Below are 17,695 nucleotides of genomic sequence, written 5' to 3'. Positions count from 1 at the left end.
GTATGTCCTACATCATCAGAAAAATGCTACAAGAACATTTTAAAAACACCAAAAAAACTATTTTCTTTGGAGTGGGCCCTAAAGCACAATCATCTAAGCTGTCATTGTCTGACCTCTTTTTATATTTTAGGGTGTTTTTTTACTTTGTTCTCTCTTCTGCCACTTTCATTTCTCTGAAAGCAGCCACTCACTTGTGCTAATTTCAGGGTTTTTTTTTCCATCAATCACCTTCTTCCCAGTCTGGCTTTTACGTTGACTCTCACTGGCGGGGCTTCTTCTATCCCCTCATCCTCCCTTTGAGTTAAGATGTCTGTGAATTCTGAGAAGCACATGCCGAGAAGCTCCCTTTGGTGATGGTAACATTTTAGCTCTCAGATACTTCTGTTCTCCAGACATCACTCAGTGCTGCTGTTAGGACCGAGTCTTCTGAATTTTTTTTGTGCATTTATTTGTTTTGCAAGATAACAGAGCCCAGCAACACTTGCCGTCTTGTTTGCATCTGCAGCTTTGAAAAGGTTTCAACACTGAGTGTTCACATTAAAAAAAACAACAGATGTCAGGGATTTTTGGATTTATCTGTTAAACCAGGATTCTCTTTTTGGAAAACCTCACCTTACAGAGGGAGAAACGTTAAACGAGGGAAGGTTAGCTTCACGTTTCTTGTCTGTGAACATGCAGCCTATCAGAGTGAGCAGTAATTAAAAAGCAAGGGAAAAGTGGATAATGATCGTTTATTTGTGTGAAATTCAAACGCGGAGTTGAGAAAAGCCAGACCTGTCTTTTCAGAAGCTTATCAAGCTTTGGTGGGCTGAGTAATTAAATCAGAGGAGTGAGTGAAGTTCTCTGCAGCTCAGTGCCTCATCTTGTTTCCTCTTTAATCAGGTGGCTATTAAACCTCTGATTGCACTCCCCATCTTCTGACTTCAGCTTAGCTATTAAATACAGACTGAAAGCATTTTTTGTTTGTGTTTCTAAATGTGTGTGTGTGTGTGGGTGTGTGTATGTGTGTGAGGGGGATCACAATGAGACAATACTTTAAAAAGATCATTCACAGTACTGGTTGAAGAAGAATAAAGAGCATCAACAACTCCAAATCTAAAGAAGCAGAAATAAAGAGGCATGTATTGCTATGGTATTGCTATTCCTACACCTGCAGTGTATATCCAGACTGAATGATGAATGTGTTTATTTTTTATAGCTTTCAATGGCCCATTTTTCCTCTATTAGTTCACATGCTAATGTGTGCTGTCAGATCAGTGCTTTTGTTTTCTCTTTTACCTTTTTCTATAGTGTGTCACTTTGCTTTCCAAAAGTCAGCTGCGTTCACTCCCTCTGCATGCTGCGGGTGACATGCACAATGACCCGCATTCAAGGTGATCTTTCTCTCCGCAGAGATCACACAGATTAGACTAACACCGTGATCGGGCGGCTACTGCTGGCAGGGCTGTCTCCATGCATTTGTCCTCGTGTACTTAACCTACCTCTGCTGCCACAGCAAAGGTTGTTCATCAAACAATATTTGGGTTAGTTTACAGTTAAAATGCTTTCTCATGCATTTGTGAGAATTTTTTAATTGTTACTTAGATATATAAGCAGGTTCATATGGATAGTGAATGGAAGGGAGGAGGATCCAGAAGATAGGGTTAGATAGAGGTGGATGATTTGCTGTGGCGATCCTAAGAAAAGCAGCTTAAGACAAGGAGATTATTTTTCTGAGTATTAGTCATGTTTTTCGCATAGTTTGGCAGGGAGTCAGACTAAAGCTATACATGTTATGTGCATTCAAGAACACTCTAAACGTGATTTCTTCAACATGCATTTAGCCCAGTATATGAAAGACTTGGTGTCATATCATTTCGCCCGGGCACAAACCGCAGTTAATTTCTCCTCCATGATCAATGTTTAACAGTTTTTGTAAAGTAAAAGGGATGCCATCCAAATGTCACTGGATGGATGAAGAATTCAATAGATTTAGTGATTCAAAGTGAAATAAAGATTTTAGTTGACTTGTAAGCATGTTCTTTATGCTATGGTTACCTGAATAATTGTTCATATGTTGTGCTAATATACTAGATTCCTTCTATGTTTCATGAAACTAAAAAAGCATCGATGTGTTATGGTAGTCAAGCGTGTAGATATTCAGCTTACTATTGTTATCTATTCTGTTCTTATGATTTGTCTTCCAAGATGAAATTTCCGTTCCTGTCTCTGTATTTTGATCAAGAAATTTCTCCCAAAAGTGCAAATTATATATGAATTTTTTCTTCTTTATTGTGATTTTTTAATTGGCTTCTACAACTTAGACTCCGGAGCAACTTATACTTCTAAAAGTTCTGTATGTACAGTTTGAAACTCAAACTGCTATTTTTTTTTCATTTGTAGGTGCAATTTAAAGGACGATTTTCCGTCAAATACAAGAATGCGTTTTTCACAACCATTCTACATACGTTTTGTACTATTGAACATCATCTCCACTGTTTTATTTCCTGAAGCGCCCGTCATCCTTAATGAGCTGAACTGGACACAGGCCTTGGAGAGAGTCTTCATTGAAAACCGAAGGGAGGACAGCTCTCTACGCTGGCAGGTGTTTGGCAGTGCCACAGGAGTGACCAGATATTACCCAGGTGAGCTGTAGGCCATCGAATCAACTGCCCAATCGGACACTCAGACGGCGATAAAGTTTAAATTACCCCTAAGGGTCCTCTCTGCTGCAGGACATTGGCAATTTCTTGTCAGATGTCTGTGTTAGGGACCGGATTGACAAAATGAGATTAGGATTACTTTGATCTAATCTGATCGGAAACACCCCACTGTGCATCTCATCGCCTCTAACCTATTTGTATTTGCTCTTTCCAGCCACTCCGTGGAGGGCACCCAACAAGATTGACCTGTACGATGTACGCAGGAGACCATGGTAAGTGCTGCCAGAACAGAGATCCAAAAAGTCGGTACCCGCCCCTGTTAAAAAATGATCACATCGGGCCCCGCCCATCACCAGTTTTAAGGTTAATGTTTTAAGCAATGATCTATTGTGTTTTTACAGTACAATTAAGCATGAGACATGAAGGGACAGGATTGTGAGGGGATCTAACAGTCTGACAACCTATATGTAACCATGATATCACAGTCTGTTTGCAGATTCAGATTAAGAATTTAAAAATTATATTTTATAACATATTTGACCCCTTAAGGCTCTGAGGAAAATAATTATTGCAAAAAGTTTGAATTTATGGTTACCTGTGTCAGTGGTCGCACATACTGGAAAATACATACCAAAAGGAACATTAGGGGGAAAAGTAGGTTAAATAAATACATAGAAACAGGGTCACAATCACACAACCATGCACACTCACACTCACACCTATTGTCAATTTAGAGTGACCAATTAACCTATGAAGCATGTTTTTGGATGGTGGGAGGAAGCCGGAGACCCCGGAGAAAACTCACACATACACAGAGAGAACATGCAAACTCCACACAGAAAGGTCCCCCATTGGTGTTCTGTTTCAGGTCCCCCAGCCGGGACTTGAACCGGGGACCTTATTGCTGTGAGGCAAGATGGCTAACCACTGCTCCACCGTGCAGCCCATTTTTGTCCAGATGTGTCTTTTTGATGCTTGGTAGACCTCTTTTACAGACGTTGTAAGAGCAGAGAAGTGACTACAAACAAAGCAATATGGTCAGAGTAAGTGAGGAAAATAAACATGTCGTTGCAGCCATGTTGTTTCAGCAGAACTGCTTTAAAATGTGTCAAAATGTGAACTGTTCACTGTCCAAACCCATGCTGTGAGCACCTTCAGATTTTAATTAATGTGTTATAATAGAGTCAACAGAGCATGACCAACCAATCCTTTCACCTTCTATTGTTAAATTTAAATGATTTAAGGTTATTTCACCATCATAAACCTTTACATTTTTTGCTAAGTTAATAAGTTTTAGCTAATTATAATGTGTACACTTTAAAATATTAAATGGTCTGACTTTATTGTGCTGCATTTATTACTTTTTGCACTAATTATCCTAATCATTTTAGCATTTAGAAATTTCCCTGCAAAAGATTTAAATAACTATTGCATTGTACCTGAATGAGGAACATACCAGGAGTTTTTACGTACTTAAAAAGACTGCGATTAAAAGGAAAAAGCTTTAAATCTTGTGATTTTTCTGGCCCAATTTTAGCTATTAGCTCCCATCAGCATAGAAGCTAAAAACCCTCATTAGCTATACAGCCTCTTTTATTCAAAGATTAGTTGTCCTTAACATTTTTACATAGGTAAAATGATTAAATAGATTTGTTTGAAAACATGGAGAAATGTAGTGTTAAAGTTTCAACATTTTTTTTTTATCCGACGTCCCCCTTCCTGCTCATCCCAACATTTTTCAATCTACCTGCAACTGTCACACTCGCAGCACTCCTGGCTGTTGCCTGGTTACAGGTTAGAGTGAAGGGGACATAATCATGACAGCAATGTTGATTAGACCTGACCTCATTTTCCATCTGGGTCTTCGTCCAGCTCAAATTGAGTGGCTGTTTGAGGTCAGGCCAAGCTGGCAGATGAAGTCAACAAGCTCCCGTGAAACAAACAGGAGCGCTCCGAAGTGTTTCAATAGAAGACAAGATCTACAAAATAAACCTGGACATCTTCCATTCTGGCTCAGACTGAATGGGTGAGGATCCTTGGTCTAATGTCAAACATACAATCATTTATAAGTAGTTTAATGGACCATTCAAAATTCAATTTATCACTCCATATAGGCAGGGAAATTATACAGCTCTCATCCTAATTTACTAAAGGACAGCAATTCAGAAAAGTAATTGTTAAAACATTGGACATGTTTGCTCTATGTTGACACAGTCACAAAATTTGGTTTGAAACGATGTTACGCAACACAAAGCTAAAAATAAGGTTTGGTTTATTCTGTTGTTTTAAGCTTCATATTTAAACCAGGGGTCTGCAACCTGAGGCTTTTTTATCCTTCCATTGTGGCTCTTTGGCTTTAAAGAAACAATTTGAAAAAATAATAGATTTGTAGTTTTGGTTTGTTTTTTAGTTAATTAAAGGTTAGCCATTTATGTCTAGAATTTTAACATGCCAGATAGGCAAAATGAGGACAAAACGTTAAATCTATAGTGATGTATTATTATAATAAGCTAAAGGCACATATTCTTATCGTAATCTGCACAACAGTGTCTAGTTGATGTTCAAAGACAAAGTTCTTAAAGCATGGAATTGCATTTACATGTATTTTTTTTTTATTCGATTTGACATCAATGTTGTACTTAATAGTAAATGGAGAAAAATCATAAAGGTGCTCCAAAGTAACAGCAATAGAAATGTCATGATTGCCTATCTTTTATTTTAAATTGAATGAAATGTGCTGGTGCAGGAAGATCTTATTTGACATAGGATGTGTTTTATTTTCAAGCAAATTTCCTGCTGCGCAAGAAATTATATTTGCAAAGAATAAGAAAAAATAATCATTTCAAATGTAATTATTGTAAATATTTAAAGGCTACATTTTATAAATAAATGGCTCTATGGCCATAAAAACATAATGAAGTGTATTTTTCTAAAAGATTTAGTGGCTTTTGCTGAGTTTTTGTTAGTAAAAAACTGGATCAACTGGCTCTTTTAGCATTAAAAGCTGACCCCTGGTTTAGAACAACAGACAGGGAGGAGTCACTTTTTAAACCCTTCTGATATGTTCTGGGTCAAATTGACCTATTTTGAAATTTAAAAATATATGTTTTTTTTTATGTAAAAGTATTTTTCCACTTTGAAATTTGTCCTGATTGGCTTATTAAGTATAATCAACATCAGTGCTGTGTCTCAGAAATGACTATAACAGGAGGTTTAAGTGCAGATTTCTATCCATTTTGAGTGTTTTCTGGAAGAGTTCAGATGTAACCAAAAAGCCCCAACACTCCTCAACCATGAGACTAACAAGCGAACATGTAACAGCACAGTTCAGTCGCCAGCGGGCAAAAGCCTCCTCAGTGGTTCCCTGTAACTAATTTTCTGTAGCACAAGTTAGAACACTGATCCTGCCTCTGATCCGTCACTTCATGCACAATTTATACCAGTTTTTAAACAGACTTAGACACGTGCCGAGAGCTACAATAGATGAGAGCAGGGAGGAGGACTGCTGAGCGGCAGGCGCATTATGTGGTTGAGGTTGGAGCGAAAGAGAAAGACGTAACTTTTTGAGCAAAATCGAGTCCCCTCTTTGGTCATCCATGTTTGTTGCTGTCAGCCTGTCAAGCTCTCCCCCCATGCTGGAGTTTGAGATGTCTCTGTTGCCTGTTGCTTAGTAACATGCGCAAAAGCAACGAGCGGCAAGGCTTAGGACAGGGGTCGGGAACCTTTTTGGCCAAGAGAGCCATAAATGCCACATATTTTGAAATGTAATTTCGAAAGAGCCATACAATAATGTAGTGTCCCTTCCCCACACTGAGGCACGGAGACTTAACCTCTTTTAAAGTTCTTTATTCCGATTACTGCAGACCGCAACAAACGCCGTTCAATTAATTCAGCAACTCCTGAATCTCTCCCGCCGAGACGAGAGCGCTTCTCCCAACTTTATATTCCCCTGCTCCCGCTGCAGCCCTCCCATTTCCCTTATTCGGCCCATAGCTGAACCCCATTGGTCCAAACTACCTAACAACAGGCTGAGCGACAGAACTGAGAGCCAATCAGATCTCTGCTTGACGCGTTCAATGAACTCCAGAACTTTTAACGCGGCCCAACAGCCATCCAACTCAGTCCGCGACAATTTGTTTAAAACTAAATATACAAATGAATGTGTGCATTTGATTTAATTTCAACATTTTTAAAGTACAATAAGTCTGTGGATTATTTTTAATAACATTGTTATTCTGTTGCTAATAAATGATGAGTATTTCTCGTGGTAGTTTTGCTGATGGTCTGGTCTGGTTGATTGATACGTGGTGAGTTTCTGCTTCGTGCAGGCGTTGAGACTTTAAACGTCATCGTAGGTCTGAATGTTCTGTAGATGTGAGAAAGACTGATCACATGCAGACGGGGAGCCAAACATATACTCACACGCCGCAGTGAGTGACAGGCAGTGGGTTTTACGTTTTTATAATCCCTGCGCGATTCACCTGCTGTCCCCACAACCCCTCACCCCCACCCTCTGCTTTCTCCCTCACACATCCCGTCCCCGCATCTGCGCGCTCTGTCTCAGAGACGGGAGCGCGCAGTTTTAGGCACGTCAATTCAAAGGTTTCCAGCTGGTACAAACTCTGTGAAATAATAGATAATAGTAACTGATAGCGCTGGCGTAGATTTCTCTCTCTAAGCACTGCTACTACTGCGCGCCTCTGGCATCGCATCCCGCCCGAGAAGGACTGGTCTAATGAAAAAAAAAAACTATAATTAAAGATTTGTCTGCGAGCCACATGTGACCATCAAAAGAGCCATATATGGCTCGCGAGCCATAGGTTCCCGACCCCTGGCTTAGGAAGTCATGACATGTTAGGTCAGACTGATGTGATTATAGTCTAACATTGTCTCATCTTCTCTGGAGGGGTCAGCGATTCAAACATGCTACAAAAAAGTCTGTTAGGTGAAGCTATCACATGTTCTGAGACATCGCCAGGTGTCAACATCCTTCACTGAGGTATGAAGAAACTCTTTTGCACTGAGCGCCAACAAAGATGGAGCACAATTTCTCAAAAAGCAGAACTGTACGTCTTTATTCTTTTATCTTTTAACTCCTACGTATGGTGGCCCTAAAGTGTAAACACACCAACAAATCATTTAACACAAACACATTTTAAAGATCCCAACAAGTGGAAAGGATGGAAACATTGGGACACCACCGATTGAATGATTCATTTGAGTTTTGAAGTTTGAGTTTGTATACGTTTTATAATTAGCACAGAGCATATCTAGTATCGCTTTATGGCAAATAACTTTCAGGTAAAATGATGTACAAACATCATCATCAAACCAACCTTTTCCTGTTTCTTCTTTTATTTAATTTATTAATATTTCATCATGATTTCTGGAAGTTACCCTTTTTTTTTTCAAAACAATTCATTTTTAATTTGTTTCATTCTTTTGTAATCCTGTTTTGGTTTTATTTGTTTTCCTTTTATAATTTTTGTTATGATCTTTAAAATGTTGTGTGATTTGTTGGTGTGACTTGTACTTCACCTTCCACCTTACCTACTTTGTTTTAAGTCTACTTCTATAGATCAATTGGCTTAAAATTGTTCTCCTGTCTAAAAATTTAGATTTTGGATATTTAGAATCTTATCTCAGCTATTTAAACTCATAAAAAAGCTGCTTTTATTCCAGTTAAATTATCTAAAATAATCAGAAATGTACACAAAATCAATTTCTGGTCCAGGCGCCTTATATTCTCCAACCTAACATTAGTCATTAACATTCATTTAATAAACTTTCCTTCTTTTTAATCAGAAAAAGTAATGTTACGCTTAGGATGAGCAGCATAACAACAGGAGACAGGCATGAAATCTTTTTAGACAGCTGTCAAGTTCACAGCAGCGAGCCATCGGTATCACATATTGATTCACTCAAAACGTCAATCTAGTCTTGGTTAAAACAAAATTCTTGGTCTTTGAAGTTTAGCCTTCTTAACACATAAACATTCCAATAATGGGAACCTCGAGTGCCGCGTTCCATTCACTGCTACTGCAAAAATACAGTTTGTGCTGAATGTAACACAGTCCAAAACTGAGCAATCTGATGTAGTTTTACTTTTAACTAGTATGCATGAAAAACCTTTCAAAAGACTATTTGAATTGAAGAGTTGCTAGGACAAAAAATATGAAAATAGCAACAACACTACCAATAATCAACACACAAAGTGAAATAATAAGCAGCCCTCGTTTTCTGCTGCAGGCTCTCTGGGAGCCATCCTCCTATATTTTTCCGATCTTAATTCAATCTTTACTCGTCTGCCGCATCCGCAGGAGCACTAAAAGAGCAGTAGTCCATAAAATAATAAGCCCATCAGCACAACACAAATCCACACACACACAAGCACTCCTTCTGTGTCTGTGATATGTACATTTATATACCCTCCTTACATCTTTGGCTCATAATGCATGCATTCCCCAGTCCTCGCTGTTACAAACATTCCTTCAGAGCTGATGGTACTTTCCACATCTTTACTACTGTGTATAAGCGCTGGACTGTTACTCTAGTAAACAAAATTCATATCGTAGTGTAGTGGAACGTAAATAAACTTATCTTATACTCATAAAGGCTGAGAACAAACAGGACCAACATGTTTCTGTGACAGTGAAAGGACTCCATGCCATTCCGTGCATTTATTGTATTTTTTTTTTAAATCTTAGGTGTAGATAAATCCTCCAATTCAAATCTAACACACAACACTTAAGTGAATGGGTCAGGGTGCATAAACACAATCACTGGAGAGTTAACCCCCTCCCTGAGAGCTAATGCAATAATTTTGCAACGCTGTGCCACGGTAGCGCTATTCCATGAATTCAAATGAGACCCTTATAAAGGCTCCTGCAATAGGAGCAAAAATACAATACCTCCACCAAAGAAAGCGTTGCCATGTTCATTGCTATAAAATGCTTTTCTTTCAAATGGGATTTTAAGAGGTTGGGTGCGTTGAAAGGGTGGCGGGTGGCTGAGAACGCTGCTGCTTTAATCTGCTCTCAGTTGGAGGGAAACCATATTTCACCCCAGTGTACATAGCACCCATAGGCTGAGCGAATCAGAGTTGCTTTATCTTCATGGGAAGGTACTGCTCATTTGTGAACAGGTTTGTTTCATGACATAAATGCTTAGGCTGATGCAAGTCCCCTTCTTTACATCTATTTGTGTGTCATTATGGTGCATTTCAACAGAGCACGATGTTCTGCATCTGCAATCACCACATCCCGGGTTTGTTTTTGTTGTTTTTTAAAGCATTTATATTCTGCAAACGGTCATAAGTCCAGTGATATTTGTCACTAAGTCATATTTTTTTAGTTAAATGTAGTAATATGCATCCTTATACAATCACTCTTTACATTGTGTGGCAAAAACTTTTTTTTCTAGAGCTCCAAATCTGACTCAAACTTTCTCAACCCAGCTGAACCATTTTAAATAAGTTTAGATTTCTCTTTTGTTTTTAAATGGAAATGTGAAACCAACACACATGGTGCCTCAAAGGGATGGCTGTCTTAAAGAAGACAAACATTAAATCAGGTTATTTAGTAAAAAAAAAAAAAATTCAAAGAAACACATTTTTTTTAATAGTGGATTTCACCAGTCATTTAACCCAGCCATTGCTTCGAATGGGAATCCCTGCTCAACAAAGTGAGAACTTAGTAATGACATATCTCATCAATTTTACTTTAATTTTTCACTTGAGAAAATGCTTTTGACCATTTCTTTTTTTTTTAACTTGTCCTGTCCAACAGCTAGGCAGGCAGATGAGAGCCGAGGGCCTCTTGTGTTGGACATATTTTACTTTACTTTGACCATTTCAAAACTGGAAGAGTTATTATGATCGGACTTATGGTTCTAAAACGGTGTCCAGCTGATTAGGATGGTCTGGGTTTTTTTTCATTAGCCTGTGTTGTTCTAATGACTTTGCTGCAGAGGTTTCCTGTTGGATCACAGAACAGCAGCTTCTCCCTCTTACAGACGTAGTTACAGCTTCCTATGTGTTTCATTTAATACACATGTATTTCAGACCCATTTAGAAGAAAGTTGTGTTTTGGGTGTTTTTAGCATTTTCTGATAATGGAGGAAAAATAGAAAGAAAATGAAGCTTAAAATTGAAATATCCGAGTATTTCTTTATTGAAATCGTTGTGAATCAGGAGCAGACGAAAAAAGGCCATTTGAAAAAGAGCTTATTTGTGAGGTAAAAAATACACTGGGAGGATCACAAGCTCCCTGCTCCGCTCCATTCTGATGCGTCCACTGGCAGACAAATAGATCCATGAACGTCTAAGTTTTCCTCATCTGAGCTGGAATCTGGATCAAAACTGTACGTCTGTATTGCTCACCATTTTTGTTGCACTGCTAATGTTGGTTGGGGTTGTGAGGAGCTGTGAGCTAGTGGAAGAGCGGGTGAACAGAGAGCTCAGTCATGGGTGACGTGAAGGGGAGCGGGGTTGCTCCACACCAAGTGTCACGCGCACAACTGAGAAGTTAATTTCTTTTTTTTTTTTTTTTACTTTTCCTGTCCAACAGCTGAGCAAACAGATAAGAGGTGAAGGCCTCTTGTGTTGGACAGATTCTACTGTTACAACAGGGCTGTGCTTCTCAATTAAATAACATTCTCTGATTTTGAAGATGTCTAGAGCCACCAAGAAGCTTTTAAATAATAATAATTGAAAACATCTTTTTATCTTAGCTTATTAAAGCTATCAAAACAGCTTCCAAAAGATAACTAACCTATTTAAATAACAATTAAAAGCTATCAAAAGCTTTTTAAAAATGAGATGGTTAACCCTTGTGCTATCTTAGATGACCCCACCCTTACATTGACATGTTCTCCCTACGATGACAAAGGTGGATAAAGGTGGAAAGATTTCATGTAATCCATGGACACCAGTGAAGATCACAAATCATTGAAGAACAAAGGTTCATAGCACTGTCTAGTGGGTCTACATGACCCACCTCCCAATGTTAAAGTGCCAAGGATAGCACAAGGGTTATGAGATTAAACTTTAACATTTTGGTCTCATAAACTTGGTATTTTTGACCTTTAGATAGAAATACCTTTAAAATGCTTAACATCTTGATTGCTTTCAGCAATCAGACACAAGTTCTTTAAAGGAATTGTAAATCTATCTTTGTCTTACGCCCCACCTTTAAGAACTTATCCTTTCGTGCCCCCCCCCCCCATGACTTTCTACTGCAACTATCATTAATATCATAAGTCAGGTTGCTCAAGTTAAAAGTAAAATGTCCTGTCATGACTCAGAGTTTTTGATTTTCGCTAAAAACAGCATAATCATGATTAGAAGACTGCTGGGAAAAATCACAATAGAGCAACAGATTTAATGTTTCTTTTTGCAGCTGATTGGATTCATAAATACAACCACTTTGGATTTCATTTTCTTTTACTTTCTAAATGAACATTTTAAACATTACTTGTCAAGCCTATCTAAATGTTGCTTTTTTTCTCTGATATTTTTCTCTGTTTATTGCTTTTGAGATTTTATATTTAAATACATTTTGTTCTGCATCATTTAGTTTTATTTTAGCTCATTTTCCCTGTTTTTATCCATTTGCTGCAAAAATTTTGGGTCACAGTGAGTTTTTGTTAAGAATTGCTGGCATTACTTCAGACTCTTTTTTAATACTTTGAGTTCTGTCTGGAGGATTTGAGTTTTTACTTTAGCCCTCATTCGATTCTTACATAAAGAGGATCCATTGAATGGAGTCTAGACGGATCTGATAAACATAGGTGTTAAACTGTAGGTGTTTTTCTAAAGGTTCAGCTCAGACACAAGCTGAATATTTTCAACCAAAGGGATCTTCTGTCTTTTTTTGACCCACAGCTTCACATTAACTTCCTCGTCTTCTAACTCAGTAATAGATCTTGATGTTGGTGCTGATGCATCATCTTCAGCTACATCAGAAAGTGCTGGTCTTTGCTTCGCCTCCTCTGTCATCCTGTCTGTATCTAATAAACAGGTTAACAGGCAGCTGCAGAGTCTGAAGAGAAACGAGGCTGCAAGTCCAGACTGTGCTGACCACAGAGTCCCGAAGGCTTCTTCAGATCAGCTTTGTGGGATTCTGCTGTGTTTCTTTAATCCAATCCTGGAGACTGCAGACATGCATACATGTTCCAGTTCTTCAGAAACCTCATCCATTTGACCTTAACAACAACCAAACTGTTGCACTGTCATCACACATCATCAATATCTTGGAGAGAATCATAACGGTCAAGTTTACTGAGCAAAACAGATGGTCCCAGGACCAACTGCTGTTTACTTCTAGCCGTTTATCAGGCAGTCTGAGCAGCAGCGATACATTCAGTAACTTTGAGGTTGCAGCAACATTTTTGTCTTTTCAATTTCTTTTCATGTTTGGGCAAATGTTACCTTTGCCTAATTTAACATTTAGCAAATTGCCTTCAGCATCTTCAGCAGCCAGATTCAACCGCAGTATTTACGCTTCCATTATCACGGGTAATGCACTATTTCTAGTTTTAGTACTCCTAAAGAATATGAAATAAATGAATGAAACACAAATCTTAAACAAGTGATATCAGTATTTTAAGATTTATATTCCATTCATTTATTTAATAGTCTTTAGTTGGGAGTACTTTGCACCAGAATCTTCTTTTATTTCATTATTTAAACTGTATAAATTCCTTAAACATTATAATTTGTGACTGATCATTCAACTTTTTTTTTTCTCACATAAATGAACATGAAGACAGGATCAGTTCAAGCAAATAACATTTTCTTTAGATTTAAAGGGTTTTATCAAAAAATAAGAGTGAAAAGTTTGGATGAGGTGGAAATACATGATTGTATGCTCTCTGGTTAGTTCGGTGATAAAGTTAAACACAGCAGTGACGTCTGCAATGTGAGTTTTAGTAAACACTTAAATGGACACTGGGCTGTGGGCAGTCGTGTCTGCTGGCGGATGAGTCCGTCATGGGTGGACAGGAAGGGGAACGGAGATCTGTTCAGCATCAGCCAGACCCGTCTGCCTGTCACCTGGCCTTGGCATTCGGCAGTCTGGGTAATGACAAGGAAAGAATGGCATCGGTGGGCAGAAGCTGAGAGGTAATTACTGACTAGAATCCAAGCAGAAACGACACATCTGGATCCATGATTCAAAATGGGGAGAATTATGCTCCGATACTGGCCTCGATTCATGACTTATAATATCTGTCAGAACGGCGTTATCAGTCCAAAGGCGGAAAATCCTTTACCCATTTCCTCTGATCCTGATGTTTTCTGCTTGGAGTCAGAGGGAAGATTCTGCTGCACTTCCTTCAGGCAGTGAGAAAAAGAGAAGGCTGCAGATACGCCCAGACAATCTGTGTGGAACATCAGCCATGGCACCACTATAGCTCCAACTCTATTCGTGCTCATATGTTACTCGTCCTTATTCCATCACTGCTCAAACATTCTTCTTAAACCCCATTACTGCTGATCAATGCTGCCTCAATTGCAGTGCAGGGAAAAATTGTCTGCTTGAAAGTAATATTTTCTCAGCATATTTTATGCCCAAAAGCTTGCTCTCTGTTGCAGGGTTCATTATTGCTTTGGCTGAAAATAACCTGTAACAACTGAGTAATAGAAGCCCGTATTGCCTTATAATTAACACTTAACCCCTGAAAAATAACTTGAAGTTTCATTAAAGACCATTCTCCTCAACCAGAATTAGTGGGACCATAGAAGTTAATGAAATCGCACACTTGGTGTGCGAGTATCAGTCGGCAGCAAATGACCCTCTTCAATCTCTAGACGAGGTGACTGTCCGCCCGCCTGAGGGAGCCGAGATGAGGGCCACACGCTGACCGTGCTCCAGCCTTGCACTGCCGATCACTTTCAGAAGCTGCACGTGCTCAGAAGAGAGCGGGCCCCCACATGTGGAGTCTATGAGCTCCCCTCCTCTCCCTCGCTGCCTTAAATTAAGATTTCTGTAATTAAATTGATAAAAGTCATGCAGGCCTATACGCCTCATGGTTCCAGACCTGATTTCCTTTGCTACCGAGTTTTGGAGGACTGTGGAAGTTCTACCTTTGATGTGGCATTCTTTATTATGGAAAATAATTGGATTCTCCCTCCCTCCTCCTTTTCTTTTTTGCACTCATCCGCACACATGCATTTTTGCCTATGTTAACTCTGGGCATGCTCAGTTAATCGACCTCGTGTGAGGCATCTCCTGTTTCAATTGAGGTTTTATCTCAGTGTTCAGGATAGTGGGGTCCAGTTCGAGCAGCAACCAGAGAAATGTCCCTTCAACACACTTTAGAGGTCATTTTGCAGTCCGAAGTGGCGCCTGCCAGCAAGTTGGGGCATTGAGATGGAAGAGCAGTGGTGAAACCTGCGAGGGCTTTTGTTTTCCCCTCCATATCGGCCCGGGCAGGCGAAAGAAGAGAGCCTTTCTGGCCCTCGGGCAGCTGGCTTTCCTCCGCACTCATCAGAAAGTCTGAAATTCAGTGAAGAGACCCCACACAATTATTGTGTCTCCGTCTCAGATGGCTGCTAACCGCATGCCAGCCTGCTCTCCAGAACGTCAACGCATCCGAGAACCCCTCCTCACCCATCTCAGAGAGCCCCAGAAAAGCCTTCATCTGCTTCATCAATCACCACTAACATTGTATCAGTGGCCAATGTGAATTTAATTGTCACTGGAAGAAGTTGAAAGGATTTTTTTTTCCCTGTTTGTCGTCTTCTATCAACTCTGAGCAGATGTGTGAACTTCTTCCAGGACAGCAGTTATCTGGCCAGCCCCCTTCACAAATGGCTGAGCCTCCCCCCACCCCAACAACAGTTCTGCTTTACCAGTTCATTTTCAATGTTCACAGGCTGCTTGCTTCACCTTCTGCCCAACAAACGGAGTCACTAAAGTGTTAGAGAATCTGTGGACAGCTGCTTTCAGACAATCAAAATTCAAAAGTTTGGCTTTACAACCTAAATCACCACAATAAAGGAGCATTAATTTATTATCATTTAATTAACAGACAGTCTTAAGCCTGTCAATTGTTGTACAGCGACATCAAATGTCTTGAAATAATTATCATACCGAGGCAGTGGAGGTGGAGAGAAAGGTAGTTTGCTGCATTAAAACAACAGTTTGACAGTTCTGATTGCCACAAAGCCTGTTTTGTCTGCCTGTGCCTCCATTATCTCAACCCACTTTAGGGTGTCTGGAGGACCAAAAAAAAAATGCTTATTGACAACATAATGAATGAAAAGACGACTGTGCTGTAATAGTCTGGTACCATTAGGTGACTTAATTAAAATGTGACTTTAATTAAAGTTAACCTGAAATAAAGGACCAACCAAGATAGATTTTTACCACAGTCGAATTGGATCAAACAGAAACTGAAACACATTTAATATCCTCACATAGAAAAAACTCTAAATGTGAGTTTTCTTTTTAGATAAAACACAGCAAATAATGCCTTTGTCTAATATTTGTAGTGATGCTGTGATGATGAAGTATGAAAGATGTTTTTCCTGCTTCTTAGAACCATTACTAAGGCTGTCTGGTGACTTCTGGTGTATTTAGAAGCGTTTCGTTCAGTCAAGACAGTTGTATTCAATACATTTCTATATACTTTGACCAGCAACAAGTAATTACTTTGGCTTATGCAATAATTATTCAGAGTAAGCCATTATTTAGCAAGAAGGAACTATCGATATTGAAGTCAGCCGACAGTAGCCACCTATGAAGCAATTGAGCACTTATTAACTCCTCTAAGCACATAAGCCTTTTAAATCTTCTGCAACTTAAGTGGGTTCAGCCGTGCTCGCTTCAGATTCTTGTGACCCAGCTCATTTTGACTTCAGTATTTTCTTTTTCAGCGATTATAGAAACAAATTCAAAGTTGATTGTCTCTTGTGTGCAGGTACATCCAAGGTGCATCATCCCCAAAAGACATGGTCATCATTGTAGATGTGTAAGTATTTCAGGCTGTCATCTCCCCCACCAGTTGGCAGGATTACAGGTCTCCTTGAAGAACTCTAGTGCCACCTGTTGGTCAGGGGAAAGGCTAAACTTGTAAGGCGATTATTGCTGTCCAAGCCTCTCACATCCTGCAGTTAGAGACACATTCTATTAAATCACACAAGGGCTAGGTTGAGACTATGAATGAGATTGGAGGGCTGGTTTTTGGTTGTCAAGTCAAAGATTTAAAGTTAAAGAAGTCATTTACAAAGGATTAACGGGGAAAAAGTACTGTTTTTAGCTTACTTTTAATATTTCCTTTACTGTTCTGAAATCTAAAGAGAATCTAGAAAAGGATCTTGTAAAATATCCAACTTGTATAAAATCATATAAAGCATGTAACTACTTTAGGCCAAATAACATCAGATATTATTTACATAGTAGTAGTAATTTTTTCCTTTTAGTAGGATAAAATTCCCATAATCTAAGAGGAACAGGAAACTTAAATTAGCCATGGCACAAAGAAACCATTTTTGTGTGTCTGTGTGAGCAACAAAAATTTGGAATAGTCTGAGGTTTGAACAAAAACAATGCAAAACCATTCATTTGTATGTTAAAATACGGCTACAAGCATGACATGGGCACAATACAAGAATATATGATAAGTACTATCATGTAATAAGACAATTTTGAGGACACTGAAACTATATATATATATATATATATAACATTATTATTACTATTTTTTGTTGTTGTTAATAATATTATATATGTTTGAATTATATTGACTGTATTCTACTTTTTAACATTTTACGGAAATAAAAAAAAAAAAGTCAGATTCTTCTTTTTCAGATCTTCATCCTCTCTTGTCTGCAGGAGTGGGAGTGTCAGTGGACTCACCCTGAAGTTAATGAAAACCTCGGTCATGGAGATGCTCGATACCCTATCAGATGATGATTATGTGAATGTGGCCAGGGTAAGTGGAAGCTTGTGCAATTAACGATACGAATCACTCCTGAAAGTGACATAAAGGCAAATGTTTGCTTGTCGGTGTGGAAGTCAAGCGGGGAGTTAGCAAGAGATAAAGTGGGC

The 17,695-nt window shown here is 38.9% G+C and overlaps 1 protein-coding gene across 6 annotated transcripts in view; it reads left to right on the top strand.

Annotated features, from left to right (window-relative positions):
- Positions 1–17,695, top strand: part of cacna2d2a (calcium channel, voltage-dependent, alpha 2/delta subunit 2a) — a 207,348-nt gene that overhangs the window by 153,478 nt on the left and 36,175 nt on the right. For all 6 annotated transcript variants that reach the window (XM_078947037.1, XM_078947036.1, XM_078947035.1 and 3 more), the window contains 4 exons: positions 2,493–2,624; positions 2,857–2,914; positions 16,566–16,616; positions 17,480–17,579. In XM_078947037.1, the coding sequence (XP_078803163.1) occupies positions 2,493–2,624; positions 2,857–2,914; positions 16,566–16,616; positions 17,480–17,579 (341 nt within the window). The remainder of the gene's footprint in view (positions 1–2,492; positions 2,625–2,856; positions 2,915–16,565; positions 16,617–17,479; positions 17,580–17,695) is intronic.

This window comes from Oryzias latipes, chromosome 5 (genome assembly GCF_053564925.1).
Source record: "Oryzias latipes strain Hd-rR chromosome 5, Olatipes_Hd-rR_3.1".
In the NCBI taxonomy this organism is placed as follows: domain Eukaryota; kingdom Metazoa; phylum Chordata; class Actinopteri; order Beloniformes; family Adrianichthyidae; genus Oryzias; species Oryzias latipes.
Note: the sequence above shows the minus strand (reverse complement) of the source record. Positions and strands in the feature narration are given on the sequence as shown.